Raw genomic sequence first — 12281 nt, 5'->3', positions numbered from 1 at the left:
ACAGTTTGGCCAAAGACACAAGCAAATGTGACAGTTAGTAGTCCTGGCACTCCAGGAATTTAACTGTTTTTTGAAACCGTTAAATCAATGAATTTAGTTCCACTTTATGATTTACTGCTGTTTGAGGGCTCTGGGCTTCAGCAAAATGGCACCCTCCAGCAAAAAGCAAGTTGTTATGGGTAAAGTTCTGCTTTAGGCTGGTTACAGCCTAGCAGCAACACCTTTTAAATTTATAAGATACACGATGGCTTAAAGCAGGGTTGCTACAAGTGCAATATGTCCACACCTAACAATACTCTCCTCAGGTTGCCCCAAGTCCTTCTCACCCCTAGCACTGTCCTTGCATTACACACAGCAATGCCAATCTGACAAAAGTTCTATCTCTGTCCTGCTCTATACAAATCTTTCAAGTCTCTAAGTAAATAGTCAACTTCCAGGGCCACTAACTAACAAAATAAAATTAGGAAAACTGCTAGAATGGAGACTAGCACCAGGAAAAGGTGGAGAATGACCTGAAAATAAAAGCAGCACATCCATCATCAGCTCTGTCATCAATGGGGCAGTGAATGACAGAGAGTATAGGAAAGAAGGAAAGATATGCTTGAAAGAAGAGATTTAGCACTGACTTCCATGGATCTTGATGCAAAGATAGTCAAAGGACAAGAAATATGAACATATGAATGTAAGACTGGGGTTCAATGGGTGCACGTATCATTCCATACAAGGGCTCCTCTGCTCTGTATGTCCATAGCATAGGACACAGAGGTCAGCTCACCTCTACAGTCTCTGCATGGTATAGTATCAAGAAAGGTACTGGTCCAGCCCATATTTTCATAAGAGGAAGATGTCGAAATTTTTCTGTGTTTTCAGCTAGTTCACAGAAGAAATCTGAAAAGTAACATGACAAGTATAAATAATGTACACAGAGAATAGTATAGTTCTAAATTGGAGTGAATGTGTCTTCACAGGGGTTTTGCTACTTTACTCCTAGAACTATTTACTGCTCTAATAACCTCTCAGTAATTAAAGCAACAAAAGCAACACATATATGTCTGAAGAATTTCATCCATTACTTTTATATATGTCATCAGCAAGCAAATTGTAATTTTGTGTTTAGCCGGTGTTGTGGTCCATGAAGTCCTGCCACACTGTATATTGCATAGCCAGATCCTGTAGCAGTGCAGTATGGTGTGTCAGATAAATTTGAGAAAATCTTTATAGGTATTGTGACTAATTCTATCATAACTGTATCTTTTTATTGAAACAAAAAGTGTGACCTCTTTTTTTTGTGTAAGGAAAGACAGATATTTAAATCATTCAAGTAAGTCATGAAAAGACATTCTATTAGAAGTGGTAAAGGTGAAATACAACATATAAAAGGATATTAGAATATTGATTACTATAGTTTAAATTGTATCTCATTCTTATGCCAGCTTAACTGCTAGTCGTATTTGTTTCCTATTTTCTTGTATGCTCACTTTCTGTTGTTCATATTGTCTCTGTGCTTTGAAAATCAAATTAAAACTTGTTACTTTTCAAACTACTTTGGGCCCAGATTGATTTTCTCTAACAAGTAGAAGGGCAGATTGGTACATAACTGCATTTGTGGGCATTTTTATCCTATCTGGAGTTGAATGTTCTATCTGATATAATATAGTCGGGCAGAGCTGGCTTCAATTTGCTTACTTTTTTTTTTGTAGAGTTAACACTCACTGAGCAGCAACAGTCACTAAACAGCAACGTAAGATCAGAATAGCATAGAGTTGGGCCTTTTTCTGATTGTTTTGGATAGTTAAAGATTTCATATACCTCTAAAAAAAATAATAAACCAATTTGGAGAGAAACATTCAAATTGCTACATATAACCTGTAATCTTGCCATGTAAGGTCAAGCATTTAAAGCCATAAAATGGGTCACAGGAGAAGATATCTATATTTTCGCCCCAGACGGCGTCAATGTATGACGAAACGCGTTGGGCGATACCAGGCGTGACATCACCATGCCCCCTTCCACCCAGCTTTGTGTTTCTATGAGTGCGGAGACACTGCCGTTCTCTGCATCACCAGCAGTACATGATTTGTCATGCCTGATGGTCTTTTTATTCATGTGAGTGCACCTATTTTTAATAAACCTGGATTGTAAGTTTTATACAGTATCACGCTATGTGCCTTTGTCATTTCCTTTTATCCATATGGCTCCCATGCATCCCTTAGGAGTATGTCCCATCTGGGATTCCGTGGACTGACACCTGGCGTTCCTGTTAATCCATATGTCAAGCGTTTTTGGCCTTTCCATTAGTTTGGATAGCCATAGCGATTTGGTAAGCTGCTACTCAGTGTGCTCTTTTCCACGGTGATTCCTATCTACACAATGCGTGAAGAGTGTGGATATCTGCTATATGCTAGGACTTGTGGTTCCTCCTTATTTCCACACATCCTTTAGCAAATCTTTTTTTCTATTCAAGGACTTTTATGTGGACTTTTCGTGTTCTTTCACTATTATACACACTGTTTATGATTATTGAATTTAAGTCACTTTTTAAGGTTAGCGCTACACATTTATTTACATTTATGATTGGATTTTTCTATAGGTCTGTGTATGTCGCTACTTTTATATCACTTAATTTTCTTTGGGATTGAGTTCATTACCACTGTATTTATATTCATAGCGCAGAAATTTGCGTATACACTTTTTTGTATACACTTTCTTTTTATAACATCAGTATTGTAATAAAAATACAAACAACAGTTATTTTTGACAATCCTTACTTTAAAAAAGCTTACTTGAAAAATCCCTTTTTGTGTTGTGAGTGCTGCCTTTCTGCTGGCCATCTTTTTCCACAACTTTCTGGATTTCCAGCATGCTTTGCAGCATCTCCTCTGCTGTTTACTTATAATTTCTGCAAGCTGCGATTCTTGTACTGACTCCGCCTCCTAAAACTCCTCAGCACCTCTGTAGTTCAGAAGTCAGGCTCTTTGAAATGTGTGATACATCAGTGCCTACTGACAGGGCACACTGAATATGTGTCACAGATTTCAAGCCAGTAAATGTGTAGGGATCATCACAAAGTAGGTTTTGCAATCTTCAGGATCACTCAGATAAATAGAAATAGGCTACAAATATTACAATACAGTGAAAAAATTCATATATAATTTTACATTACACCACAACTTTGCAAACTGTCACATCTCGAGTCTAGCAACTACTCTAGCAAATTACTAGACTATATTCCTAAGCAGCAGTGACTTCCTACCTCAATCTTTAAAATTCTTAGTGCAGAGGGTTTCATTCTCACTGATGCTGAAAGTATATTGTAAGATTGTTTCTGAAATCTATAAAGAAATGTATACATACATAGGTGCTCAGTAAACCCAATATGACATTTAATCCTATCTAGGGGCACTAGAGGTCTCTCAGTTGTCCACAGCTTAAGCGCAGATGTTTGACAAAAAAATAAAAAAATAAATCACAGTGGACAAGAATAGACAGAAAGTCACATTTTGCTGTCGGTATAGCATCAGGTTCTGATAGACAGTCTTTAGAGTTCTATAAAAGGTATTTGCATATTATTGTTCCTGTGCCTAAACAGGTCGATGAGAAACTTTTATGCCAAGGACATTACTGATATACGGTATAAAAATGATGTAATTATTGTACTCCTGCTCAAATCTGACAAGGGATCTGTAGATTGTAACATATTTCTCTTGATTACAAAATATTAACAAAAACATGGCTACTAGACTGAGTGCTGTCATACTTTCTAATTATTCATAAGTTATTCATAAGTTAACGATCAAACAGGTGTTGTGTCTGAAAAATCAACTAAAATTTATGTAAAACATACTGTATAAAGAAATAGTCTACTTCAATGCAGTGCTAAGTGCATATGTATCCCCTACCCATAGTAAACAACTTAGTTTCCCCATCCTTGGCTCTTTTAAGAGGTCCGAAGGCAGGGCTGGCCCCTGTCTTTCGTCCTGTTTGCTATAGCAACAGAGAACCTTGCCTTTAGCAAATGGAGCACTTTAGAGGCATTACCCTTGGACAAATAACTGAATGCATAGGCCTATATGCTAATGATTTAATATTATATCTCCATGATACAGGTCCTTCCTTATTCTGGGCTATTCAAACTAATGAAGAATTGGGTGAATTGGATTATTTTAACAGGCCTTAAAATTAACTGACAAAACTCTGTTTTGATGCCATTGTTGTCCAAAGCCAAGCCCTTTACCCTATCTCTGCCCTCTTTCTCTATTGTGCCCTCCTCTAAATACCTGGGGATTGCAGTTACAAAGGTCATCTCAGAGAACATTGGTCCACTAATGCAAGCTTTAAGGAATAAACTGCAGGTGTAGTCCAGGTTGCCCCTGTCTGTCATAGGCAGAATTAACTTGATTAAAATGACCATCTTCCTGAAAATTATCTTACTTACAAAAGTTCTTGTGGCAATACCAAAATCCTTGTTAAAGGAGCTGAAATTCTAAAGCAATTTTTTTTTTTTACCATAATGAAAGGTCAAAAACTTTCTGTTTGCAGTGTCCACACCCCCCCCCCCCTCCCTTTCCAGTCCATCCTTATACTTACCTGAGCTTGGTCTCAATTCAGCAATGTCCACAAGAGCAGAACAATATACTCATTCATGCAATTACAGTAAAGATATGATTTACCCTGCAATTTCATCCAGGGCCAGCACAAGGGGTGGGCAGGAGGAGCGGCCGCACTGGGCATTGTAGTTTCATGTGAGATGGGGGGGGGGCACTGCGAGGAGATTGAAGGGAGGGAGAGTTGTGGCAGGTGGGGTAATTTGGGTTGTCAGCAGGGGCTATGAATTGCTAGGAGCGGTGAGTTAGGGGGATTTGTGTTGGAAGGGGGAATGGGGGGGAAGAGGATTCTTGCTAGGAGGGAGGATTTAGGGGGTTTGTGTTTGAAGAGGTGATATGGTGAAGGGGGATGAGAATTGTGCTAGGGGGGAACATTTTTGTTTGAGGGGGGGATTTGTGCTAGGAAGGGTGACTTTTTTGGGGAGGGGCATTTGTGTTGGGGGGATTTGGGGGGGGCAAAGATTTGTGCTATGAGGGGGATTTTAGCAGGGGGTGGTACTGGCGGAATTTATGCTTAGAGGGTAAGTATGCAGGTTAGTGCTCAATTTTTTTTTATTGGGGGGGGGGTTTCTGACACATAATGCGCATACATCTTGAGGGGGGGCATGGTTTGGCATGTTCGCCCTGTGCTCTAGATGACCTTGTCCCGGCACTGATTTCATCTAACGATTCCTACAACTGTGCCGTGGCTTGAAGACACAATTCAGGAACCACATAAACTCAACTGTGGCTTCTAATACTGTAGAAGGTTTCAGATCAATGCCCAAATAGTTACTATTTGCTGACTATTCCCTCTTGAGTTACACTAAGCTGGTGTGACAAGTTGTCTATCTCATTGGTACTGGCAAACAGCGAGTTTACTTCATGCCAGAAGTGTCTTTTCAGGGCTTTTTCTGCCCACTTTTTTTTAAACAAAACAAAAGAAAACAAATGAATATCTTCCCACGCAGGGGGTTCTCACCATCAATGCAACAAAGCATAGAATTCAGCCTCCAACTCTTTATCAGACCTCATGCCTCAATGCTCCTGACCATCACATACAGTTCCAGTGTACCTCTACCTTATCCTGCAGCTTCCCAGCTGCTCCATCTTTCATAGACTGTCTCGCTTCCGAAGGCTTGGGCCTTGGTCTGTCCTGGACTGGACAGCATGGTACAGATGTGTACCTTTCACTGCTTCCTTTACACACTGACTGCCTCGGCAGGGTGGGGCCCTAAGCTCTAACCTCTAACCCTGGCTTTAAGATGAATGCAGAACACACCTGTGCCATTGGTGTGCCTGTTTTCTGGAAAACCTGTCCCAGACCACTATATTACGCAGTGACATGGCCTTGCTCTGCCATACTGGGTAAAACTCCTCTGGCTATTACAACTAAAGGACAGACCCTACTACCTCCTTTGTCCACAGAGGAATGGGAAGCTGAGAGGCTGAGCCAACTGTCGGACAGGCATCTTGGTGGAACCTAACATTTCTGTTGGGATCCCTGAAGAGCCATGACCAGCTCTGTGACAGAGATTTTAGCTTGCTGTCGGCTGAATCTGGGTCAAAACAAAAGTGCACTCCTGTGACCCACAGAGATTTAGCCATACTTCACCTTTAAAGAAAAAGAAACTGCAAAAGGGAGCCCAACAGCTAGCAAGCAAAAACACTTTTTGCTGATACAGAAAGTAATTCTAACAAAAACTGCTAGGGTTATACAATTAAGACATTGTAGCCCACCACTGTAATACATCACAGCACAGAACAGCCCAATTTAGCACAGATCACCCAAATCTGACAGTAGGAGTTCCAGCACACACTGTCAATATGGCTACATTGAGCCCAAGATTTTACGGTTAGGGGAGCTGGATTATCCAATGTCCCACATTACTGGCCCTTCTGAGGCCTGATGACCTTCACTCAAAGGGTTTGCAATGCAATATGGTTTTAAAAAGGCTCCACCCAGTGAAATCACACATAAAATCACCATTGCATATGAATACAAATCTCATGGATTTGGTGCAAAACCACAGTTGACACAAATCTCAACATTATCCCTGCTGATCCCCTGTCTATTACTCATGCCAGAGGCCACCAAGAAGGTGATGACAATGATGAACTGTCAAGTTGCACTATGCACCCAGCTTTCACTAAGCACATAACTACATCTAACTCCTGACTCTAAGACCTCTTATCTCTACAGCCTCCCTCTCTGAGTTGGCAAAAGCAACACTTGTGCATTATCTTCGTAAAAATAAATTGTCTACCACAAGTGCAAAATATTTTCCTTTGTGAAAAGAATTACTACTGGATCAGTGATAGTTTTATATCCTATTTGGTGCTGCTTGTGCTGCTCAGATTAGATCGCCTTCTGTAACCACAAGTATTACTCCCACACTGTAGTCACAGAGAAAGTTTCTTTGTATTTGCCTTGTTATCTCCTCTGCTGCGGCTCACAAAAACAGATCTTTACATGCTCATGATCAACACACTGCTCTATAATATTTTTACTTATCTACTATTATATTTTTCTGAATGATTGCACTAGGATAGCAGCTCATTTAAATATTTGTATGTTTCCTATTAAAGATTTCCATTCTAACACTAAAAATAAATTCCCTTGAAAACCTGCTAAGGTCTCATACCTATAGAGGTGTGGCAAAAAACAGTTTTAGCCACATTAACACTCCCATACAAACTGTCACTACGCTAGGTTATTGAAACAAATGGGACAGAACACACAATCACATTAGCATTACTCTGTTAAGAATTTGAATCCGGCAAAATATTTGGTGGAAACATACATTCCTCCATCTCTATTTGTGACACTACAAAATATTTGTATAACTGGTAATAGGACAGCAAAAAGCTCAGAACCAAATCTTCATTTTGTGCACATCGCCTTATATACGTACACTTTGCGTCACCCCCTGTTCACTACCAGAGAGTAAGCTCTCACAAGTAGGCCTCTAATAATTTTTGTGTGATTTTTCTGCACAATTTAAACTACTATGGATATGGTACAATAAAATAATAATAATATAAATAGCTATAACAGGAAATATCTACCTTTTCCACTTGGTTTAAACTGCAGAGCATTTCCAATCAAGGGAAAACAAGGGCTAAACCCTGGGATTGGCTTCATTATATTCCATTTGCGAATGTAGTCGCTCAGAAATGGCATAATGGTGGTGACCAGTAAGGTCAAAAGAATAACAGCTGCAGATACCCAGACTAGCAACTGGACCTCTCCAGTGTACGCCATATCAATCGGGAGTCTTCCAATACTATTGTTTGCAATCTTTTTCTTGAGAAAAATCACCAAACCTAGCAGTGTAGCGTGAACTTCTTGTAGTGAAAGATTCCAGACATTTCTTGAATTGTGTCTTCTGTAGGAATATACATGTACTGTAACATATAATATTAGGTATTTAAGGCTACATTGTACTTTTCTGCTGTAGGGTTTGTGAAACATTAACAATGCCTAGATTATCTAATCAGTGAAGATTAGCAATACCATTATGTCACATGTATTGCTCTCAGGTCAAGGCCGCGTATTATTTTCAGCAGCTATCCAGCTATCATCAGATCTTACATAGTTACATAGTTAGTCTGGTCCATCAGTGTAGGAGCACTGTACAGATACACAAAAAACGAATCCAACAGGTTCTGAGAACAAAATAATAATTCTCAAACCATCAAGGCACATTTACAGACAACGCAAGAGTTTATTGTCCAGATGTTCTGATCTGAATGGGAAACCTTCATAATTTTAAAGAAACCTAAAATTAATTTCTGAAATTTTACATTCAGAACCACATTTCAAAGAACAGAACTTTTATATCCTATTCCAGCAGAATTCGATAAAATTTTGCAGTTGGAAGTTCGAAGACCTCTGTTGCTGGCAATGGCCATCCATAATAACTCTGTGAATCAATACTGACTCCAATCCTTTCTTAGTGAACCAGGCACATGAGTCATTACTCTATTGAGACACAGAAACAGAGTATGAATTAGGACCATGAATTTCATAGACCATAGGACAATGAGCTATATGAACCAGACATTTTCAACCAGTGTTCTGTGGAACCCGTGGGTTTCTTCAGAAGTTGCTAGGTGTTCCTTCTGCTATGGCTGCTTGACCTTCCATTTGATGGTGCGTGCATAGTTCTGGGGCCCACACCACTTGTCAAGACAGCTGTAGGACACCAATGCCTTTATAACTGTCTGTAAGAGTGGCTTTCTAATCACCAATTTGAGGGGGCCTTTTTCCACGGGCCACCAATGTAAAGAATGTTTTTCTCACTGAAAGGCTGATACACTGTATGTCCATGTACACTATTGTTTGCACTCAATACCTGGTCAAGAAGAAGATGAGACACCAGTCCCAACAATGCAGACAAGCTGAGGGCCACTATCAATGCAACCTGGGCTTCCATAACAACTCAGCAGTGCCACAGGCTGTACGCCTCCATGCCACACACATTGATACAGTAATTCATGCAAAAGGAGCCCCGACCAAGTACTGAGTGCATACTATACTGTACATGGACATACGTTTCAGTAAGTCAACATTTCTGTATACAAAATCCTTTTTTTTATTATTGGTCTTTTTTATTGGCTGCTGGTAGATTCACACAATAGAGAATCCTGCTTTCCCCATTTATACTGACAGTACTGTAGTATTCCCTTCTTAAGCCCACTTTATCTCTATGCAATTTAATACTAAATACGGTTTGAAAATGCTGTTCCGATAAAGCGTTACATTAATATATAAGGGACTCGACTTGCCCCACCCTCAGTGTAATGGAATCATGCATACATAGTCACAGACAATTGTGTTTTTCTTCTGACAATAGTGAAACATTTCTGCTGATTTGGCATCCAGTATTTGAGGTTTGAATTAGATCCAGTGCAGCATTATACTGTTTTAAAATAACTCCTATGATGGTTGCAGATCATTTTGCAACAATACTTCCAAATACAGGATGTGTGCATCTCTATTGTGTGTGATCATCTAATAATCCATTTGACTGCTTTACCAAGACTGCCATTCCTTCTGAAAAAAGTCCAAAGACTTGCAAAGCTGAAATTGACCCTAATATAAAAGTACTAAAGTGCAGAATTTGGTTAGCATTCCCAATGGGCCCCCCTGGAGCCTAACATCTGAGGCAGCCACCTAATCTGCTCTAATTATATTCTGTAACAGCGTTAACTCTTTACATAAATTACAGTAATTGCACTTGCCTGATGGGTGCAAGGTAGGTATAGGCTCTGTAGGAAGAAGGACACCCTTGTTTTCACACACAGACTAATGTGACAGCAATGTATAATTTCCTTTACACTGTTTGGGATCACCAAGAATCGAAATAAAAAATAAAAAAAAATCTAAGAAGAGAACTGACCAAATGTAATCTTTGTAGGAAATAATTATGACGTACACAATGTATACATGTATGCATAGATATAAAGTAAAACAACTGCTATTTCAACAAGGAGGCTCCCATAGACTAGAGTTAAGATTGCATTATACAGAGGGGTTTTGATGAGACAGTGAGGCTTCCCCATACAGTATCCCACAAAAGTGAGTACACCCCTCACATTTTTTGTAAATATTTTATTGTATCTTTTCATGTGACAACACTGAAGAAATAACACTTTGCTACAATGTAAAGTAGTGAGTGTACAGCTTGTATAACAGTGTAAATTTGCTGTCCCATGAAAATAACTCAACACACAGCCATTAGTGTCTAAACCACTGGCAACAAAAGTAGTACACCCCTAAGTGAAAATGTCCAAATTGGGCCCAATTAGCCATTTTCCCTCCCCGGTGTCATGTGACTGGTTAGTGTTACAAGATCTCAGGTGTGAATGGGGAGCAGGTGTGTTAAATTTGGTGTTATCGCTCTCACTCTCTCATATTGGTCACTGGAAGTTCAACATGGCACCTCATGGCAAAGAACTCTTCTGAGGATCTGAAAAAATGAATTGTTGCTCTACATAAAGATGGCATAGGCTATAAGAAGATTGCCAAGACCCTGAAACTGAGCTGCAGCACGGTGGCCAAGACCATACAGTGGTTTAACAGGACAGGATCCACTCAGAACAGGCCTCACCATGGTCAGCCAAAGAAGTTGAGTGCACGTGCTCATGTCTGGAGATATGCTTGGTCAGTCCATCACCCTTACTGTCAGCTTTTTTAGCAAGTCAGTGGTCTTCTTGGAGGTGTAGGAAATGAATAGTCAGATAACTATTAGCAGCACAAATAGTCCAAGTGTATAAAAAATGCACCTATTTTTCAAAAAAATGGAGCTCAACCTCAGTGAATAATAATTCCTTTGAATTCCAAACAGCATGTATACTCTTCTTAAAAGTGCAAAGTGCTATCCACCAGATCCATTAGTGATGGTGACACCCTCCGTGTGCTAGGGGATTGGAAAGAATTCAAACTCACCAAATATTGTTGATCTCTTTTACCTTATGGCAAAAGAAGATCAATTAGCGCTTGGGAGATCATAAGGTAAAAGATAAACAACATCTGGATCATCCTCAAAGTACGTATGGGCTGGTGGATTACAGATCATGGGGATCTCCCAAGCGTTAATTGATCTTCTTTTGCCATAAGGTAAAAGAGATCAACAATATCTGGTGAGTTTGAATTCTTTCCAATCTCCTAGCACACGGAGGGTGTCACCATCACTATTGTATCTGGTGGATAGCACTTTGCACTTTTAAGAAGAGTATACATGCTGTTTGGAATTCAAAGGAATTATTATTCACTGAGGTTGAGCACAACTTTTTTGGACAATAGATGCGCTTTCTCTAGGAATTATTTATCTTTGGAATAACCTTTCATAATTTTCCTCTTAATTTATTGTGTTGTATTTAAATGTATTTATTGCACTTGAGCACTTTATTTATGATATGATTTTTGTACTGCGTTAGTTTTCATAGGTAACGTTCATCTAACTGAGGAATTTGCGCTGATAATAATTGTCCGACTATTTTTTTCCTGTTCCTTACCCCTAGGGCTTGTAGTAGTGGCAGTCCTAGTTTTACATCTTACTTTTTCACAGTATAGATTGTTTGGTGCAAGTGTTTTTTTTTCCAATTCTTGGAGGTGTGTTTGGGGTCCTTCTCATGTTGGAATACTGCCCTGCGGCCCAGGCAGGGAATCATGCTCTTCTTCAGTATGTGACAGTACACATTGGCATTTATGGTTCCCTCAATGAACTGTAGCTCCCTGGTGCCGGCAGCACTTATGCAGCCCCAGACCATGACCCTCCAACCACCTTGCTTGACTGTAGGCAAGACACACTTGTCTTCGTACTCCTCACCTGGTTGCCGCTACACATGCTTGACACCATCTGAACCAAATAAGTTTATCTTAGAAAACAGGACATGGTTCCAGTAATCCATGTATTTAGTCTGCTTGTCTTCAGCAAACAGTTTGGGGGCTTTATTCATCATCTTTAGAAGAGGCTTTCTTCAGGGACGACAGCCATGCAGACCAATTTGATGCAGTGTCTGACGTATGGTCTGAGCACTGACAGGCTGACTCCCCACCCCTTCAACCTCTGCAGCAATGCTGGCAGCACTCATAGGTCTATTTCCCAAAGACAACCTCTGGATATGACGCTGAGCACTTCTTTGGTCGACGCTGGTGATGCCTGTTCTGAGTGGAACCTGTCCTGTTAA

General features: G+C 39.9%; 1 protein-coding gene across 1 annotated transcript in view; it reads right to left on the bottom strand.

Moving 5' to 3' along the window:
* The window catches only part of CYP4V2 (cytochrome P450 family 4 subfamily V member 2), a gene marked incomplete at its 3' end in the record, with an annotated part of 234682 nt that overhangs the window by 87151 nt on the left and 135250 nt on the right, over window positions 1-12281 (bottom strand). The window contains exons 12-13 of the mRNA XM_082243745.1: window positions 7653-7972; window positions 776-888 (exon numbers count right to left, since the gene is read on the bottom strand). Coding sequence (XP_082099871.1) covers window positions 776-888; window positions 7653-7972 — 433 coding nt within the window. The remainder of the gene's footprint in view (window positions 1-775; window positions 889-7652; window positions 7973-12281) is intronic.

Source organism: Pelophylax lessonae, assembly GCF_965119305.1.
Source record: "Pelophylax lessonae genome assembly, chromosome: 1".
NCBI classification, from domain to species: domain Eukaryota; kingdom Metazoa; phylum Chordata; class Amphibia; order Anura; family Ranidae; genus Pelophylax; species Pelophylax lessonae.
This window is presented reverse-complemented; position numbering and strand designations above follow the sequence as displayed.